General features: G+C 43.8%; 1 protein-coding gene across 1 annotated transcript in view; it reads left to right on the top strand.

Moving 5' to 3' along the window:
- psd2 (pleckstrin and Sec7 domain containing 2) overlaps positions 1-21,963 on the top strand; it is a 50,322-nt gene that overhangs the window by 7,102 nt on the left and 21,257 nt on the right. Inside the window, exons 3-4 of the mRNA XM_080415568.1 lie at positions 8,696-9,251; positions 10,540-11,325. Of these exons, the coding sequence (XP_080271694.1) occupies positions 8,779-9,251; positions 10,540-11,325 (1,259 nt within the window). The 5' untranslated portion in view covers positions 8,696-8,778. The remainder of the gene's footprint in view (positions 1-8,695; positions 9,252-10,539; positions 11,326-21,963) is intronic.

Below are 21,963 nucleotides of genomic sequence, written 5' to 3'. Positions count from 1 at the left end.
AGAGAGAGAGAGACTCCCTCCATCCATCCAGCAGTGGTCTGCCTGGACCTGACGGTGTGTCTTTACTGTACCAGCTTTCGCTGTCGCGGTGGTCTGGTGGCGGTGCGGTGACAGTGAACAGTGGACAGTGGCCGGTCGCACCACGCGCACACCGGCTAGAGGAGAGGGGGACACGCACACTTAAAGGACGCACCGCGGCGCAGATCAGTGTTGTTCCCTCGTGTGGATGCATGGGCAGAGAGAGAGAGAGAGAGAGAGAGAGAGAGAGAGAGAGAGAGAGAGAGAGAGAGAGAGAGGACCAGACCACCTCTGCTGCACAGCTGTCGCGTTTTAAGCGTTCCTTGGTCGAACGTGTTTTGCTGGTGAGTGCAGTCATATATATGCTATTTTATAGAGTAAAGGCTATAATGGCAAACCCAGTGTGTTGATATGTTATTAGCCCTATTTAGTCTATTTAAGTGCCATGGCTAAGCTAAGCATGCCCATGCTTTGGCAATAGTGCAGCTTTCGTTATTTTAGGCTAAGTATGGTATTAACAAAGATATTTATTTATTTGCATGCATGGGCTTTATTGTGGAGGTTAATCGGACCATGTCATGATGATCTGTCTGCCTTTACACATTCAGCGTCCTTGTCTATCATCACGTGTATTATTGTATCTGTCTGACTCTGCAAGATGCGTGTTTGCTTCAGTTCAGTCGGGTTTAAGATAGCTGATTGTTGAGCTAATAGCCTGTAGATATGCAGTGTGCGGGCCAGGGGCTTTTGTATGGAGTGTTTTCCCCCCCCTCCTTTCTCTCCCACGAGAAGACACTGGGAGAGCGGAAAACAAGGAACCTTTTTCCGCCTTTAGTGGGACATGTCGATCTTGAAACGCGACCAAGGTCTATTTTGGAGCAAGAGAAAAGGCACCGGCCTCAATTGAGCTGGAGCCTCTGTCTCCCAGCCATCCTGTTGTCATGGTTACTGGCTCGAGGAGGCTGGGAGAATATGGCTGTCTCGCTCCCCGCGCATGTGTGTGTGTGTCATTTGTGTGTGTGTGTGTGTGTGTGTGTGTGTGTGTGTGTGTGTGTGTGTGTGTGTGTGTGTGTGTGTGTGTGTGTGTGTGTGTGTGTGTGTGTGTGTGTGTGTGTGTGTGTGTGTGAGAGAGAGAGGGAGAGGGAGAGGGAGAGGGAGACATTAGGCTACTTGTTTCAGCATTTGTCTGCCTGTTGTCGATCTGATAGAGGCAGGCAGCAGGCTACAGGCCTATATAGTAGGCTACAGTGTGTGTGAGACAAGGCTCCAGAGATAGATTGGAGCACCACTATCGTTGGCTTTTTAAGCCTTCCGCGAGAGAAGGGTGGCTTTTCTGAAACAGGTGTCTGATAGCAGCTCATTTCACCCCCCAAAGCCGAGTCGCTATTATCTTAATTATAGACATTTATGTGTCTGGTCTAAATCCATTGTAATTGACTCCTCAAAAACCCACTGTGGGTTCCTCTTGGCAGCATCCTCAAATGAAGATATAAAGCAAAGACACAAAAGAAGAAAAATAACTAAACAGCACAGAGGGGCCTATCTTACCCCTTATGCCTAAACCTTTTACACATGCTTTACTATTTTGAAAAACATTTCAATTTTCACTATTTTAAAATGTTTTTTCAAAATAGTAAAAAATGCCAAAAAAAAAGTTCAGGCACAAGGGGTAAGGCGGCGTGCAAGATAGGGCCCAGAGTGATGAACCCATAATAACCCCCCCTGCCTCCCCAAGTAGGCCTAGTACTGCCTATACTATAAATCAGCACAATACTATGAGCAATGAATCAGTTTTAGTGGGTGTGAGCATTAAGACCTTGACACCGTAGAAGTGACATATTGGGGTGATTCGATTCTTCCACTCCAGCAGGTCGGTGGTGGACGTTGCGTGGTTGTGATGGTGTGACGTATAGCCAGCCAGCCAGCCAGATAGACAGACAGACAGACAGACAGACAGACAGACAGACAGACAGAGGAAACCCCTGGAATAGATCCCCTGCTCCCCTGCTCGCTCTTTCTCTGTTTGCACTTTTACACAGTATTAGATGACATGATCACTGACACTGTGTACATCTCCTATAGCTGCATTGTGTGTGTCTAAGAGAGAGAGAGAGAGAGAGAGAGAGAGAGAGAGAGAGAGAGAGAGAGAGAGAGAGAGAGAGGTGAGAGTGAGAACAAAGTACATGTGTGTGACATGTGTAAATAAAGTATGTGCTTGCGTGCTTGTGTGTGTTACACAACTTTGTATAGGATTTGTATTGTGTTGCACGTAACAGGGTCAGTAGGTCATGTGGGGTAGCCGGTGAGACTGCAGTGTGTCTCTGCAGACAGACGAGAGAGGAGAGGAACGGATCAGAGGAGAGGGGAGGGGAGGGGGTGAGGAGGAAAAGACAGACCCATCAATAAAACGCTTCAAAATGATCAGTGTTGTTCAGTGGCGTCTGAAAGTGGGGTCCCAGAAAAATGAGGAACAGTTTAACTTCACCGGCTTGATTTCAGCCCAATGTGAATACGTGTATAAGCATGCCTATTCAGATCATAGGTTTCGCTCTCTTTACTGTTACTGTTACAATAAAGACATCTGTAGAATTCTGCATGAAATATATTCTAATAAAAAAGTCCCTGTCTCAGAATATTTTCAAACGGGGTCCACGGCTTAATACGTGTACATTTCTACAATCTCAGAATAAAATTCTCACTCAGGATTTTGCAGTGCAGTCTCTGCAGTGCTAATACGGCGATGAGATGTTAAAGGGGCCAATTAGCCATTGTTCTGCCACTTAACCTCCCCAAAGTTTCCCCACTGATGCCTATTAGTTCTGCATGTGTCATTGAAAAGGGATGAGTGTGCGAGACATGGGAATACACTTTGTGTCTGGTTGTCTGTCTGTGGCGACACAACCAATCAAATCAAATCATACTCCCATCATACAACAGTGTCGCACTGTAAAATAACAATCTCACAACGCATCACATGTGAACTTGTAGATCAATTAATTAATTAACATACCGGGTCAATTTCTACACTGAGGTTTAAATGATAGTATGCATGAAGTTTCTTTTAATTTCCAGAAACTGGACCGGCACCTGCCTACTCGGGAACGAGTAGTCTGGATGGGTTCAGGTTGAGAATGCATGCGGTTTGTCTGTCTGTGTCCCTTTAAAGCCCATATATGGACATCGCTGATGTCATCAGTATAGTACATATATGGGCATGTCCAAGTTTGAAGTCGGTCATCCCATATATGCGCATGACCATATATGGGTGTATCGGTCGGGTCAGCGGATCGGGACAACCGCCTATCCGACCGACTTGACGCCGGGCGTACGTACGGACAAACGGACAAACAGACGCACAGAGATTTCGCTCATGTATTGTAAGATAGTAAATAATACATTTTGAAAATCGACACTACATCACATGAATCCACAGTAGCCACCATTCAGATCTTGCAGCTTGCCTCGCTATGGATATTGATCCCTTTGTTTTCTGGCCAGTGTGCTGCTACATAATCTGGCTGAGCTATTAGGAGGCATCAGTGCCCTGCTCAAGGGCACAGTAGCCTCCAACACCGTTGGTTTGTTGCTTGTTACTTGACAAGCTCGTGTGTTCCACTAACTATAGTTGAGCAATAGGTTAACCAACTGTGCAAGCGCACACATTCACAGTAAAATCCAGAGTAATACTTTTTTTTGGTACACTTTAAATGAACACTGGGTTTTGCCGTGGACTTTTAGAGCGTAAACAGTGCGAGGAGCACTGCAACGTGCTGCATTTGACGTTGAACTCGGTTAACACGCAATGCACCACATTTGGACTGGGGTTTTCTATGCTGGCAAGAAAACCCCAGCTGCTATACTCTACTACTTGCTGGCCAGCGCTCCGCAGGGCTGTGCCTTCCCTTTACATACTGCCTCCAGGCTCCATAGTGTTTCCATGACCTCCATATGCAGACCAATCCTGCTAATCTCTGGAGACTCAGTGGACTGCAGGCGCGTCTCCTAGGGATCGATACATTATCCTGTGTGTGTGTGTGTGTGTGTGTGTGTGTGTGTGTGTGTGTGTGTGTGTGTGTGTGTGTGTGTGTGTGTGTGTGTGTGTGTGTGTGTGTGTGTGTGTGTGTGTGTGTGTGTGTGTGTGTGTGTGTGTGTGTGTGTGTGTGTGTGTGTGTGTGAGGGGGGGGTGTTGTCTGCAAGGGTGTGTGTCTGTGAGACAGGGAAATATAGAAGAGATAGAAAGATAAACTCACAAAGGGATAGAAAGAAAGGCAGAAAGGTGGAAGAGAAACATAACACACGTGCATGGAGATGGCAGGAGCTAGACAGAGAGGGAAGGAGTTCTTGGGGGGTGGAAGAGGAAGAGCCATTTGATGGTCTTTTATATTGCCCCTTTACATTTGATTGGTTGGTGCGTGCGTGTGTTTGTGTGATTGGCAGATCGTCCAGCAGCAATTAAAGGAAATTGATAAGGCTTAAGAGCCCCTCTGTTCTGCTGACATAGGTAGAATGCAATAATTCCGTCCTGATAGTCATCACACACACACACACACACACACACACACACACACACACACACACACACACACACACACACACACACACACACACACACACACACACACACACACACACACACACACACACACACACACACACACACACACACACACACACACACACACACACACATTCTCTATCCGTGGCTATGTATTCTCCATCTATCCAGGTGGGGTTGATGAGTTCATCGGCTCTCCTCAGCAATAGGATCCCTAATAGCCCCATTTATACGTACGTTTTTTGGTACAACCATATCGCTCACCAAAAATGGCTGATTCCAATAACTGTATTACAGTTGAAAATCTGTTGTTTTGTGATACGTGAGAGAAAGAGACGAGGGAGAGAAGTAGGAGAATGAGAGAGAAGCACAGAGAGAGATGTGACAGACAGAGAGAGAGAGTGAGACACGCAGAGCTTGGCCATTGATAGAACAATAAGAGCAGTCGCATACTGTTTGTCTGCCTCTTTGTATCTGTTTAACCACTTAAACCCTCTAGTCTTGAAAAAGACTTGCACACGGACTGCTTTTTTCCGTCTGTATACCAAATCTCTTTGCCAGAAATAGCCAAAATACAAGCTCGAAGCGCCTTTTGAGCTTGTTTATCTGCTATTTTTGATGAATGTTTCCCTCAGAATTGGCATGCTCTGGTTCAAGTGTTTAAAAAGCCCATTATCAGACAGGCCTCTGTGTGAAGTGTGGCCTGGGCTAATTGGTTACATGAGCATGTCTTGTTTCCATTTCCTCCAATGTGTTATTGTGTGTACGACGCGTGTGTGTTAATATGCGCATACAGTAGATGCATCACTGTGTAATTGCCAGCTTGTTTGCATGTGCTTCTCACATGGTCATGAATATGAGCTGCAATGTGTTTCCGATCAGGATCCAAGATATTTATAGATCCATTGGGATTTCTTCAGCCCATAATGTTTCGCAGATTTTTAAATGGCACAATCAGCAGATTTCAAACAGGGAACAAAATAAACTCTTTGGCTTACCTGCAAAACAGTACTAGTAACACTGACTATATGCAGAAATATAAATGTGACTTAGGGCATTCACCGAATAGTCGAATATTTGAATATTCGAATATCAAACCGACTATTCGAATATCAAACCACTATTCGATTATTCGAATTTAGATTTTTTTTTTTTAGTGGCTTTTCTACAGCAGACATGCAGCTGTGAGCTCTGGTGTGACGTCAACTTGCATTCCTTGAGAATAATTCGAATACTAAAAATCACTATTCGTGAATGCCCTAAGGACTGTTTCAATACTAAAGCGTAACACAATAAAAAAGCATTTTGCTTATGTAGCAATGATAGTAGCAAATGATTGATTATACATACTGTTCTATTTTGCCTATCCTAGCTACCCTTTTCAGCCTTAACTATCAATGCTTTGAATAGCAGGTTATTTAGAAAATGTTAGCATGACATGTAAAAAACATATGATTAGCTCTCTCTATGTTTGGTAAATGCTATTATAGTTGACATATAGGTTTCTCTGATAATGTAAGATTTGCTACAGTGGAGCATCATGTTTAGATACATTTATACTTGTGAATCATTTATATCAATGTCTTTCTCATGTGAAATCCAATTGGGAAAAAGTGTGCCCAGTGAAGGGTTAACCTGCTGTCTGATGCCATTATCCATTCCATGCTTATGTTTACAGTGGGGAATGCGCTTTTACCCCATATGTGATGCTTGGAGGCAGCCGCTGCATTGCAAAGCTGTAAACTGCATGCTTGCGGCCTTATAGACGTGACTCATGGAAATAAGGAACCTAAATGAAGTTTAAGCTACGACTGCTATCGGAGTTTAATAAAAAAAAACAACCTTTTCACAGAATCAAAGCATGTTTTGCAATTAAATTACAATCTGAATTATGGGTCTCCGTAATTTAGTCGCCAAAGACTAACTCGCATTTGGTGCCAGCCAGGTGTTAATTTTGTTCCCTGATTTCAACCCAATTATAAAGATTCATCAATACACGGAATGGCTCAGACTTTCTCTCCAGTTATTTGTTGGGCATGCCATAGTGCTGTTAGAAAATAACTTACAGTATGAAAGGTCATGTTTCTTTTTTTTGTGCATTTCTTTTGGCAGATGCATTATCACACTGCTTGGTGAATGCAAACATTAGCAATTTTTCCAAAAAACACATTTACATTTTTAGTCTTAATTTTAAATCTTAAAAAGGGTAAGTGTTACCTCAAGTTTTGATTTATGGGCAAGGATAATTAATTAAAAGCCACTGTGTACAGTGGCCAGGAAGAGTAATTAATTGTGATTTGGCTGGCGGCGGAGTATGGAGGGGTGTCCCTTAAATGTATTTAATGTTCAGCCACCTCTGGCGCAACCGTTTGTTGTTTGAACTGATGCCCTGTAATAACATTATGTCAAACACAGAAAGCTTTGAAAAACTATAATTGAGTGCCATTCAATAACGTTGTTTTGTGTGCCTGCCAGTAAGTAGGGATACAGACGTCACAGATATGGGAGGCCTGCTGAGCTCTAACCCAGTGGTTCTCAACCTGTGGGTCGGAACCCCCAGGGGGGTCCCCAGATGACAGTAAAGTGACAATTTAAGGACTTTTAAGACCTTTTTAATACCTGGATTATTTTTTTTTTTATGAAATGAAGAAAAAGAAAGACCATCCCTTCATCAAAAGTAATCAACAAACTATACTATAAAAACTGGTCAAACATTGGCCAAATTGTCAAATAATATAATAATATAAGAGGCAATAAAAAAAAAAAGCTGATATACAAGCACACAACGCGTAGATCTGTAGATCGGCTATTTTCACAATATTTATCTGTGGTCAAACTAAATGAAATGGCTCAACTCAAACATTAATTATATTTTGGGGGGGTCCCCAGTTCAAATATGATTCTTTTGGGGAGTCGCGGCCTGAAAAGGTTGAGGACCACTGCTCTAACCCACCTTTTGGCACACTGTGAGAACTTGAGGAGGACCATGAGGTTGCAGGTTCAAATCCTGGGCATTGTGCAGTATGTGCACTGAGCAAAGCACTCCATGCTCAGTGGGAGCAGATCCAGTTGATTATTCAGCTGGTGAAAACACCGGAAATAGAGAGATAAATGAGAGAGAGAGTGAGAGAGAGAGAGACAGACAGACAGACCCAAGAGTGAGGAATATGGATTGGGGTAAAAATGAGAAAGAAAGAGAGAGAGATGATAAGCATCTAGTGCACAAGCTGGATCACAGTGATTTTGACAGCACTCTGTTGGGGTTTGTTAAACACTCATATCTGTCTGTCTGTCTGTCTGTCTGTCTGTCTGTCTGTCTGTCTGTCTGTCTGTCTGTCTGTCTGTCTGTCTGTCTGTCTGTCCTTCTGTCTGTCTGCTTTTCTCTGTAACATGTTCTACCTTTTCATGTCCTCCTTTTCCAAAGCTGTTTTTGGACTCATCAGTTAAAGAGGACAAAGTGTTCCAGACACGCAATGCAACGCAACACATGCACGCTGCGTGCGCACTCACGCACACACACACACACACACACACACACACACACACACACACACACACACACACACACACACACACACACACACACACACACACACACACACACACACACACACACACACACACACACACACACACACGAAGTGCACACGCGCACGCACGAAGTTGCACACGCACGCACGACACACACAAACAGCTGCTCTTCTGTTGAGGGTGACCTCTGGGGCTCAAAATTAAGAGTAGAAATAACCAAAGACTGTATCAACTGGAGATCCTGTAGCTGTCCTCCTGTCCTTCCCACTGCTGACCTTTGCTTTACTTTCTGCTCTCCTGAATCTCCCTCATTCTCCGCTAGTTTCCTGGTTCCCCCCATGTGACTACATTTCACCCTGTTTTTCCACATACATTTTGTTAACCACTTGAACCCCAGCATCTCTATTCTGGGGGGGGGGGGGGACATTTGCCAAACATAGCAGATGTAAATTGGCTATATTTGGTGAAGAGATTTTGTGTAGATTGAAAAAGCGCTCAGAGTACAGTTGTAACTTTGTCTGTTTTACTGACAATAGAGGGTTTAAGTTCTTAATGTTGTCTCCCCCCCTCTCTCTCTCTCTTTTCTCTCAGGAGTGCAGTCTGCTATAGTTGACCCAGAGATCAGGTCTTCACCCACAGCACCGGTGTGCTCTGCTCACCCAGCAGAGGGCACGATGACCCAGGAGGGGCAGGCCCTGCCCCAGACCTCCACCACCCCCACCCCACCGGAGAACCCTCTGGAGCAAGACGCCACCGCCGCCACGACCGACCCAACCGACCCAACCGCGGAGACTTACACACAGGCTGAGCAGGAGTCCACGGGGCCCAGGGAGACGCAAGGCATCAGAGAACGGGAAGTAGAGGAGAGTGAAGGCAGAGGTGAGGAGGGAGGAGAGAGAACGGACGAGGCGCGGGGAGAGACGCCAAGGGATGAGGAAGGAGGCGGCGGGATGAAAGCCGAGAGAATAGATGGATCGGGTGACAAGAATGGACGAACAGACGGCGGAGGGGAGGATGGAGAGAGGGGGTGCGAGTGCACGGAGGCGAGCTCGGGGGAAAAGAGAGACGAAGAGGAGGAGGGGACAGGGAATGAGGAGACACCAGCACCCGCACAGCAGGATGCAACGCAGCCTGAACAAGCTGGACGGTTAGTCCTCAAAGACGCCACATTGAGTAAACAGACAGACACATAACTGTTGTGTGAAAACCTTTTAAATGTAGAAGGTCTCTGTTCACGTTTCCTCTGACCGTTGACTGAATTGTATCATGGTCATTTTAAAGTACATAGCACAAACACGGGACAAAAGGCAAGATTGCGTGTTGCCTCATACAATTATCGATGTAACCGCTCATATTACATTTTATTGACCTTAACAGTGGTCTTCATCTTAACAAAAAACGTTGCATCTTAATGCAACAGTTTGTTTCTATGGATGATAATTAGCTTTAACACAATTTGCATTTTGCAAAAAGAAAATGCCTACATTGTTAAATTGAGGCAAAAGCTCTGCTTGGGTAAGAAATGCAAAGTGAGAGCACAAATGGCCTCATTTCCAGGGAGTGTGAGTGCTCAGTGAAACTAATCCCCGATAGTCTCTTGAAAGATAATTTAGGTGTGTCTCTAGTGGGTATGTTGCTTTTTTATAGCACCGCCCAAAGTATTATTAAGATGGTCCTTTATTTGACCAGAAATTGCATTTTTTATAACAGTGTGTGTCTAATGTAGTCAAAGAGCATAAGGACTTGACGCTATATGCTGTAGAACTGGTTTAGAAGATTCTAGAACAGGGGTCCCCAACCTTCTAGTGTCTAGAAGACAAATTCGAATTTCTCTGGAATGTGTGAGATTAACAGTAGCAAAGACTTAACTGGAGCATCGGGGAAATAGAAGCATTGGCACATATGCAGAAAGCCAAAAACAACAAAAACCTTTCTTTAAAGTTAATCATTACCTTCTAAGCCAATGAAGTTGACTGAGCCACAGTTCTAGTTTTAGAGAAATACGTGGTCAATCAATATGAAAATGAAGCTATTCTGTCTTCATTCCTTGAAAAGCAGACATTCCTAATGACTTGTGCGACATCAGCAGTACAGAGCATTACAGATTCATTATATGTATAGATTGCGTTTAAGTGGTTGAATTGCAGTATGGAGTGCAGACAGAGACTGGGCGTCGTTATAGCTATTCGGAAAGAGTAACAATTAGTCTGTTTTTTGCAAGCAATTTTCAATGTGACGTCTATCCTGCCAGATTAAATATTTGCATAATATGCTACTGCTCCTGAATGAAAAAGAGGGAAAAAGACTGTTACATTTTGAAGGTTGGCCTAACGCATATGATAACTGTGAGTACATTTTCCTGCCTTCCTTTCATTTCCTTTCCTTTCCTTTCATTTCCTTTCCTTTCCTTTCCTTCCTTGCTTTTCCTCACACAGACTGGTGAATGGTTTAGAGGGACCTGAGGAGGATGATGAAGGTGACGAGGAAGTGGGCGGGGGGGTAACACAGACGCACGTGGATACTTTCAGCTCCAACTTTGAGACTTCCGTGGAGCAGGCCGACACAGAAGTAGAGGAGGAAGAGGAAGAGGATGCGGGAGCACAGAAGGATGGAGACAGGAGGGCGAACCGGGACAGCTTCAGCTCTGCGTTTGAGCACATGGTCGAGCAAGTCGTTGGGCGGGAGGAAGAGGAGGAGGAGGAGGAGGAGGAGCTGGTGGAGGAAGATGAGAGGGAGAGAGCGAAGGCGGACAACAAGGACGGCTTCAGCTCCACGTTCGAGCGCATCGTGGAGTCGGCCCTGCTGCGGGGCGGGACGTGCTACAGCAGCCTGGACTCGCTGGACGTGCTGTCGCTCACGGACGAGACGGACAGCTGCGTCAGCTTCGAGGCGCCGCTCACGCCCCTCATCCAGCAGAGGTCGCTGTTACAGGGCCCCGAACCCCTGGAACTGGAGCTGGCCACTGTGCAGGAGCAAGAAGGGGGCGAGGCGGGCGGAGCAGGGGACACCGGGGCTGGAGGGTCTGACCCTGAAGCTGCTGCTGCTGGGGCTGGAGCTGAGGCTCGGCTTGGGCCGGGGGCAAGCCCACTGCGGACCACAATCCCTGGGAGTAGGTCAGAGTTTACGTTAAGCCAGCCTGGACGTTGGGCCGTTCACAATGGATACCACACAGACTACCAGGGGGCCACAGAGGGGTCCGGAGCCATGCTCAATTCTGTCAGGTAAGAAGAACACTACATTCACAGTATTTATTTCTTTATTGATTGATTGATTTGTGAACATCATGAATGCATTTTTTATTTTGTGTCTTGGGGAGACCCATCTCTTGCATGTATTTTCTTAACAATGCATATAAAAGCAACAAAAACGGAGGGTGTGCCGTGTCCACTCTCCTTTATACATTCCTTTTAATCCAGATGGAAAGTAAGAAGGCTAGGAGGGAGACACATGAGGAATCTATCGGAGGGACCTGACAGCAGGCCAATAGGGCCCTGTATAGTATAATAGATGGCAATTCTTCTGACTGACCACCACACCGCTAACATCCCCTTTTCCTCTTTATGCTCTTCTACATGACTCATTGTTATATATTGTTATATCGGAGCTGAATAAAAACAGCAAAGGAGGAAGGGTTTTTGACTATGTCAGTGTCAGTCATTGAAGTGTCAAATTTGTTTACTTATCACAAATACAATTATTGCAAGTTGATAAGTATTGATATAGGAGATAGTCATAGCTCTAGGCTGGGTGTCTCTCCAACTGTGTTTGGCCACCAGAAGTGTTACGTAACCTGTAAAAGTTGTGGAGTGATATGAAATGGTCCTGATGTGTCGCTTATATGTGGCCGGTGACCAGCAGGTGGCGTGAATAGCACTAAGGGGCAGAATACAAATACATGCATGTCATGGCAGTCATTGGAGACGGGACATAGGCATGTTGAACTGCCATACACATTTCTAGACATGCAGCTTTTCCATGGTAATATGACCATAACATGCCGTAGTCACGCTAGTAGACTCATAATTTGCAGTTCCAGTCCTTCATATCGTTGCTGTTGGGTAAAAAACATATTTTCTCCACATTTTTTCTTTTTATATTTTTTTCATAAATTAATGCCCTATTTTATACTTTGTCGTCTGGCAGTGTTGTGCAAAAGTAGTGAAAATACGTTCTGAGCTATCGTTTATTATTTTAAAAATATTTCATCTATAATAACATGCCCAAAATAGGGATGTCAGGTTGAAAGTGATTAAGTCTGTCTGTGGGTAAATATTGGTTAAATATAAATATTTAACCAATGTTGAATATAAATATTTAACCAATGAAAAGTATTATAAATAGAGCTTCTGAATAAATAATAGCTCCACTGGATACATTGGAACACAGGTGCTCTTTTCCATTTCCTGAAAAGAAATGGTTTTGGTCATACAAGGTTTCCACCCGACAGCGACGATATTATCACTGCTGTTCATTCTGGCTTCATGTAATGATACATTCTGAATCACAAAGGCTTGCAGGACACACAGCAGCAGCTGACACCACTTTTCGCCCATTTAATTACCTTATTAGCAGTAAGGGGCATTTGGGAAAGGCAGCACAGGGCTAGTAAAGGGGGGGTTGCGAGGTAATGTGAACCATATGGGAAAAACCTACCATAACCTGACCTATGGCAATGGTTCTCGCTGGCTGGTCATTATACAACCCCTATGGCTTCCCATAGAACGGCTGCCCCCTGCACGGTTTCTAGAGTTACAAATCCACTGGAATGTCAAATAGATGCGCGGGACTCACAATGATCTAGCCCCCGCTTTGTTAACTGTTGGGGATCTGGTCGTGGCTCAACAAGGCAGTTTAGATATCTACTTTCTCTCCCTCTGGCTGTCTGTCTCTCAGGCTGTCTGTGTGCCTCTCTCTCTCTCTCGCCTTCTCAGTGTACAGATGTTGCTCTTTAAGTATGGACTAGCTTCCTGACCGCCAGCCCCTTGCTCAATGTGCTATTGTTTGTGTCATGACATCATCGTCTTTGGCCTTCCTCTGGCAGATTCTGTGTGTGTCATGGGTTTGTGTGTGTGTGTGTGTGTGTGTGTGTGTGTGTGTGTGTGGTGTGTGTGTGTGTGTGTGTGTGTGTGTGTGTGTGTGTGTGTGTGTGTGTGTGTGTGTGTGTGTGTGTGTGTGTGTGTGTGTGTGTGTGTGTGAGAGAGAGAGAGAGAGAGAGAGAGAGAGAGAGAGAGAGAGAGAGAGAGAGAGAGAGAGAGAGAGAGAGAGAGAGAGAGAGAGAGAGAGAGAGAGAGAGAGAGAGAGGAGAGAGAGAGAGAGAGAGAGAGAGAGAGAGAGAGAGTAATACGCCTGCACATGGCGTATTAATTTCCCAACCTTTTATGAATGTAGTTTATAACATAGAGCATAAACAAACATATGACATATGTACTGTACAGTTTGAAACCTGAATTATGCCTCTGAGCTTCTTTCGTGGTTTGATGACTATATGAGATATAAGCTATACTCTGTTCATATTCAGTGTGACAGTATGACTGACTGTCCAATCCATATCCCAGCTCTGTTTGTTTCTCTCTTGCCCTTGTGCTGCATATTTTTTCTCTTTCCTTTTTAGTCTCCTGTTACTCCATCCCTTTGTTTACACCATCTCACCCCCCTGCTTCTCTCCTCTTTATCCTTTTATCTCATCTTCCATCCCCTCTGCCGCCCCTCCTCCCTCCATCCATCACCCCCCGCTATCTATTATCTTTCATTCCTCTCCTCTCTCTCACTCCATCTACCCCTCCTTCTCTCCTTTCTTCCCTGTGGGTAGCTACAGAGCTGGCTGTGTTACACTATTTGGCACCTCGAGGATTGTGGGTAACTGGTGTTTTTCGCCACAGGGCAGAGCAGCTGCATAGCAGTGGATAGAAACCAGTCAGTCAGTCAGTCAGTCAGTCAGTCAGTCAGTCAGTCAGTCAGTCAGTCAGTCAGTCAGTCAGTCAGTCAGTCAGTCAGTCAGTCAGTCAGTCACTCACTCACTCACTCACTCACTCACTCACTTGTATGCAGGATTTCGGTTGTTATGTAGGTTGTCAGGTCATCCAAATACCCAGATATTAAGTAAACCATTCAGGGAATCAGTGATAGAGAATCTCTTATATACTGTAATTATCTCATCAGAAAAACCCTTATCTTTTAATCAGCCAGTCAGTATGTGAGTGAGCCTTGGATTAACCAGTCAGGCAGCAAATCACTTGATCAGTCAGTTAATCTGTAAATCAGTCAGTCAGACCGTCAGTCTGGCTAGCCAGCCAGCCAGCCAGCTAGCCAGCCACTCACTTTGCTTTGTGTAGCACATCATTCACCAAGGTTGAAGCTTAGCCTTAATCCACCGAGCCTGCTAAAGCCATGCGAACAGACCCTTCCTTTCTCTGATGGTCGCTCTGTCTCTCTTTCTGTCTACCTTGTTAACCAGCTTACCCAGTCCCCCTTAGTGGGAGCTAGTGAAGACACCTACCAAATTGCCCAACCTGTGGTGTATCACACACATGGGCAAAGACATAATTTGGACACAGGGACACGCACCTAAGGACAAACTTTAATTGACTTTGAGGCGTATGCATCATAGCTGGTGAAACCAAGTGTATATTAATTAGTCTGTAAGTTCATGCTTGTGCATACTGTACTGTATGTGCCCAGCCAACAAATTTGCATGCATGGAATATGCCTTTTGAGTGCGTATCCATGTTGGGAACATGTGTCAAGTGTGTCATTCTACCCCGTTGCTCGCGAGCCGATCAGATCCAAGCCCAGTCGGAGCAGATGAAAGCCATCCGCTGCCACTGCCATATCAGAGAGTGGCGCTGTCTTGTGTACTAATCTCTTTCATATACACCAGCGGACCCAGGGATGCTCGCACATAAAAGCCACACAGGGCAGGCGTATGCATGCATAAACAAAAATATGTATGATGAAGCTTGTTTACCCGATTGCTCACTCACTCGATCTTTCTCCTCTCTCTTTACACATGCCCCCCCCCTCTCTCTGTCTCTCTCATGCGCTCTCTCTTTCACTCTTTCAATGTGTCAGGCTTTAAAGCCCTCAGTTTGGTTCTGTAGTGCTGCAGAAATACCCTGCAGATTATCCTTCCCTGGCCTGGTGACAGGCAGTGATATGGACACGCACACGCACACGCACACGCACACACGCACACGCACGCGCGCACACACACATACACACACACACACACACACACACACACACACACACACACACACACACACACACACACACACACACACACACACACACACACACACACAGACACACACACACACACACAGATTTATACCTCCCCTCCCCTGTCTATTTATAGAATGACGTTATATTTTCTGGTACATGCCATATTCTCACTGTACCAGTGGTTTTCCTTTAAAAAATAAAATAAAAGAAGCCAGGTCTTCTTAACTCATATAGTGCCAATGACGTCTTTTGACGGCCGTTTTCAGTGTGCCATTAGTGCCAATGACGTCTTTTGACGTCTCCTAAAAAAAAAAAAAAGTTTCAAAATAAAATTAATTTTTTTTTTTTTTTTTTGGTTATTTTTTTTCCTTTTTTATCTCAAAGGAACTAGGAGAAAACGATTTTCAAAAAGTTTATTTTCCATCCACTTCAATGTTAAAATATAAACGGAGAATTTTTTTTCTCCGTTTGATCCATAATGCCTTTGGCATATGGATCAACAAGCTTAAATAAGCCTGGCAGTGAATGAGTTAACACTGGCCTCTCCTCTCTCCTCTGAGGCCCTGCTTTAAGGCTTCCTCTACAGTATGTGATATTTGAAAGGCCCACCAGGCACTCTCTTCGCTGGGGAAAACATGTCTGTGTCTACTTGTAGCATTTATCTCTCTCCCTTCTGTTGAGTCTTGAACAGCTTGTATGGCAGCAAACTGAGAAGATTCAGTTGTATTGCAAAAACTGTGTTCAGTGTTGTAGTGTTGTGGATCAACACACACTGAACACAGTCCTACCCCTGCCAACAATGTGCCTCACACCCAGCCAAGAAAGGTCACCATTGTCTGTGTGTGTGTGTGTGTGTGTGTGTGTGTGTGTGTGTGTGTGCGCGTGCGCACACGTGCGTGCGTGCGTCCGTGCGTGCGTGCGTGTGTGTGTGTGTCAAGTCAAGTCAAGTCAAGTGAAATGTATTTATGAAGCACATTTAAAAACAACCAGAGTTGACCGAAGTGCTATACACAAAAACTGCATAAAATATTACCTAACATAAAATAACAAAAGCTTAAAACAACTGCAGCTAATAAAATAAATAATGGGTGTGTGATTTAGGATAGCCAATGTGTGCAATCACTGACAATAATGTTGATTATTGTCAGTGCTTGCACATTGGCACAAGGTGTTTGACATGTGGTTTAGTGAAAGAGCATAATAATCCAAAATCTGTGTGTGTTTGTATGCACGCGGTGCGAAAGAGAAAGAGGAGATGTATGCTGTAGCCATTTCTAGGGGTTTCTAGGGGTCGATGATAGATTGTAATTCTCATTATCCATCCGTATTACCACTGTGTAACTGGCTTACACTGGATGATATGCCCATATTACAATTTATAACCAGTAATATGGTTATAGATTATTATATTCATTGTCTCCGCCAGGCCGAAGGCGTCGCCCCTGTCTGTCCGTCCGTCCGTCCGTGTGTGTGTCCGTCCGTCTGTGTACAGCTAATCTCCGGCACCGTTGGCCCGATTGACGTGAACTGTGCACACACACACTCGTTGGAGGCCAGAGTAGAACCTCTGCCCCAAATGTTTCACATTGGCTTGTTATAGCGCCACCAGGAGGCCGATTCTTGCAAAACACATATTTTGTTATTACTCCTGACCGATGTTGTCCAAACATCACGCAAATCGGTACACATTATCTCTATGGTCATGTGATCAAGACAGATCTGTCCGACTTTTCATATTCCATCCTGATTGGCTAAGATTGGATTGGATCCAAAGTTTGGAGTGTCTCGTTTTGAACAAAATGCCTCAAATCATGAACGTAGTGTCCGATTGCCGTGAAACTTCACATTGGCCTGTTATAGCACCACCAGGAGGCCATGATTGGCTAAGATTGACTTCTACTACCTGGCCTGGCGGAGACCAAACTAATGTTGAAACTTGGACATGTGTGATCATACTATCACTAATCATTTTCAATATTTGACAACTAACCCAATACAACAATTGAGCTTTAACACAATTCATGCACTGCCCCCAGCCAATCAAGATTCAAGATTAAAAAGAAGTACAGATTTAAGAAAAGACAAGTAAGACTAAAACTTTTAGAAAAGGTAAAAACCAGCAGCAATGGGGCGTGTACAGAATATGAAGGGGGAATGCTTCACTGTAGCAACCAAAATATAGACTATGCAGTAGAAGATAATAGTGCAAGTATGATATGTGCAAAGAACAATCTGTGCAGGCGCTTTTGTCCCCAAAATAGAAGAAGAATATTTTGTTTTGTTCAGTCTGTAACAACTAGAATAGAGTAATCTAAAACAGGGCATGATATACTCAGTTTTCTAGCAGATCACTGGATTTAGTGAGAGAACAATAGAGATTTGGGTGTAGTCTACCCTGGAAACCAAGTAATGGGATGTTTTTTTCTTTTGTAGTGGCAATTCAGTGCATGTCCTATTAACTTGGTCTTAGGTTACTCACTAGTTAATTTCATGCAGCGGGTTTAGCTCTTTAAAGCAAGTCTGACTAAAAGTTGGATTTGTGTTTGGGACTGTGTTTGACAGTGGCAATCAAGATCTTATTTTTAAGTCCTTGGCTACATGATCGTCTCATGATGTTGTCATGGCAGTCTAAAGGTGGATTAACTCCATGAATCAGTCTTTCTGCTCATTTTGCATGAAATCCATGATACATCTGTCCTCAAATCCTTTTCTACTGTATGTTTCTGTTATATTCCAATGTCTCTCAATGTCAAGGTTTACTCATTTGTTGACAACAGCAGCAGCTCATATAGGCAAACCTAGGACCAACATTATACTGTGGTAGCCACAATAAAATGTTGCTGTGGCCATTTTTCCTTGAATGTTATTTAGCTGCATTAACACTACTCTATTGTCACTCAATCGAGCGAATGAATGGACCATTGCTTTAAAATTGTGACAGTTGAAAACTGAGCAAAATGTGAATTTTCTGATACAGAGCCAAGGTTTTGCATTAGTTAAAAAGGGAGGGATTTCTATGGTACAGTACCAACATGTCTTCTTGGCCCAAACAGTGCTGAGATCTGGTCACAAAGTAGGTCCCACAGTCATAGAACTTATATTTTGATTATTGTTTACTTCATTGCTTTTGTTGCCGTTGTCCAGGCACGATAAGCCAAAACACTCATCAATCTGAGTCAAGAATACAAAGGGACCCATCCCACCGTAAAGAAAACCTTGCAAGTCCATCTTTACTCTCTTACGCCTGCCTCTCTAGACACAGTTGATAAACCTTCCACCCACTGATCGAAGTGCTTGTCTTCAGAGCCACGCTCACCCCTGCTGGTTTAGGCCTGAATTCCACCACAAGCTTCTCTCTGTGCCTCCCCCACACCGTCTGTCTCCCTCAGCTTTATCTCTCCTCAACACTTTTTAAACATTTTTTAGGGAGGTACTGCTTGTTCCTTTCATCTGTTCTTACCTAATGCCATTCTACAGTTCAGCTGCTCTTTTCTTCTCAGCAGCTGCCTCACTCCTCTCTCCTCCATCCTCCTCCTCCACTTGTCTTCTCCTTTCCCCCAGATTAGAAAGAGGAAGGAGGGATTTAGATGGAGAGAGATAGAGAGAGAGAGCATGCAGGGATGTGTCAGTGTGTGCCAATAAGATCTGATACTGGAAGGATGTGTGCATGTTTCTGTGTTGTAGTGTGTGTGTGTGTGTGTGTGTGTGTGTGTGTGTGTGTGTGTGTGTGTGTGTGTGTGTGTGTGTGTGTGTGTGTGTGTGTGTGTGTGTGTGTGTGTGTGTGTGTGTGTGTGTGTGTGTGTGCGTGCGTGTGCGTGTGCGTGTGTGTGTGCTTGTATAGTAGAAATTGAGTAATAGACATGAGGATATTTTTCCTGGAGAAAGGGTTCTTTAATGGTTAAAAACATTTTTTTTAGAGTAGTCTTTTAAGTAGGAAAAGATTCAGGTTGGAGTTAGGATTAGGATTAGGCATTTAGAGGTTAGGTTTAGCCTACCCCGACACCTAAACCGTTTAGTTGTTGGAGTAGGAGTCATGCCTCATTTATACTTGGTGGTGGTGTGCACTGAAAACAGCCGATCTACAAGCGAACGACCTGCCACGTTGGGCAAAGTGTCTGTCATTTGGCCTATAACAATGGCATCCATAAAATGTTCCTCCTAAAATGTTGACGTCCTCACAAATATAGTAATACAAACGTGTGTCTGTCGTGTGTGTGTGACATGAATGTGCATGGACACAGTGTTACACTTTTGAGATAGACATCAGCACAATGTGATTGTGTGTCTGACTGAACATATTTTTAAACTAAGTAAGTTAGAAAGGAATCTGTGTGTTTGCATGTTTGTGTGTGAGTCAGTGTCACATGATTGCATTCTACTATATTATTCAGCTAACAGAAACATGTAGGCTTAGAATAAAACTGAAACTACTGAACTCCCACCTCCCACTCCACAGTGGTGTAAAGTAACTAAGTATGTTTACTCAAGTACTGTACTTAACTTTTGAGGAATTTTTACTTTACTGGAGTATTTCCCACTTTCAATACTTTTACTTCTACTCTCCACTACATCTCAGAGGCAAATATTGTACTTTTACTCCACTACAATTATTTGACAGCTTTAGTTACTTTACAGAGTTATCACTAAACATACATTAACCACTTCAGCCCTATATATATTTCGGCTATTTGAAAATGGCAGATCTACAAGCTCACTATGCGTTGCGATGCGACACATTGTGAGCTTGCAGATCTGCTATTTTCAAAAGATTGTTTAATACATTTTGAACTTGTGAAATGGGACATTCTGCACAATGAGTACTTTTACTTTTGGTACTTTAAGTATATTTTGATGCCAATACTTTTGTACTTTTAAATCAATACTGCAATAACATTGCAGTATTGATACTTTTACTTAAGTAAAACATGTGAGTACTTCTTCCATCACTGATGAGATCATTCATTTTCAATAATAAGTTGCTTGTGCACTGCTGCTCAATTTAAACAGTCATGGTGGTTCCCTCTAAAGCAGCTGCAGTCAGAACAGAACAGAACAGTACTAAAACAGTCAACTTGTGGCCTGATATTGGCCGCCAGCCGTTGGTTCCATGCAGAGGAAGTCACTTGGCTCGGTTACACAGATCCATTGTACAACCAGCGACAACTAGGAACATTATAATTCATAAAGTTTGTGGAGCCGCCCGCTCCGCCCCTCACATCCTCTCTTGTGGGACTGGTCTGGTGGTGGTGTGGGTAGTGGACAGTGTTTGCCAGATCTTGCGAGAGAAACAAGCAACCAGGTCTATGAAAACAAGCCCAAAAGAAGCGACTGTAGGCTACTACGGCTACTTGAAAATAGTCGACCTACAAGCTCACAACGCGACAAAAAAAAACTTGAGGAAAATGTGAAAAATGTCGAATATTTGTTTGAACATTTTGACAACACAAATCTTGTATGTGGGTGGGTCCCTGCCTCCCTGGCATAAAATATGTTCAGATGAGGCCGGGTCCGCAGACAAATACATATTAATTTGGGTGACCTTGATTTGAAAATGTTTCAGAAACACTGGTTTCAACAACATTAGGAAACAAGCCCAAATAAGCAAACACTTTAGAAACAAGCCCCCCCCCCCCAAAAAAAACCGCAACCACCAGCACCACCAATATTTACAAGCAACTTTAAAGAAAAACTAGCCCAAAGTCCGCTTATAATACGCGGACATGGCAACGCTTGATCCTCTCTAGTGGGACTGGTCTGGTGGTGGTGGGTTTTTAGAACGTCCGACCCTCCAAGAAACATCAAGGGAGCGAAATAATTCACTGGAGGAAATAATACAACCATGATGAAACGTCTGGTGGAATAAAGCGATCCCGTCCCGTGGTGTGACTGATGACTGATATTAGTCGTATTATTGGATCACAACAAAAACCGACGTGGATTTGACCGATTATATCGCGACTATTATAGTGTGGAATGATGAAGCTGTCTGTGTCTCCGGACCACCGATCAGTTCCTCCTCGGTTAGAAGCTGGGGGAGCGACGATGTGGAAGCAGGAATATGATGTCCATTTTGACTTTCTGCTGCAGCTGCTGTAAGTTTGATATTTTTTTTCGTGAAGTTTCAGTTGTTTAACGTCGCTATGGATGGGGTGGGAACTAAAAGTTGTGCTGCGTGGCAACATTGTATTATTGTCAAGTAGTAGTGTGTGTATACTGTGTAGGCTGTAGACAGTGGTGTAGTAACCACTGTAACTAAGTACATGTACTCAAGTACTGTATTTAAGTACAATTTTGAGGTATTCTTTTTACTCTACTACAAATTATTTGAAAACTTTAGTTACTAGTTATTTTGTAGATTTTGATTATTATTACAAAACATACATTCATCACCACTTCAGTCCTACTGTATATACATTTCGGCCATTTGAAAATAACAGATCTACAAGCACACAATGCGTGGGGGATATGTGGGCTTGTAGAGCTGCTATTTTCTAAAGATTTTTATACATTTGAAAACTTGAAATGGGAGTATAATGAGTACTTTTACTTTTGATACTTTAAGTATATTTTGATGCCAATACTTTTGTACTTTTACTCAAATACACTTTGAATTCCGGACTTTTACTTCTAACAGAGTA

This window comes from Gymnoscopelus braueri (genome assembly GCF_963280865.1).
Source record: "Gymnoscopelus braueri genome assembly, chromosome: 20".
Taxonomy (NCBI): domain Eukaryota; kingdom Metazoa; phylum Chordata; class Actinopteri; order Myctophiformes; family Myctophidae; genus Gymnoscopelus; species Gymnoscopelus braueri.
The sequence above is the reverse complement of the archived record's forward strand: the minus strand, read 5'-3'. Positions and strand labels throughout refer to the sequence as shown.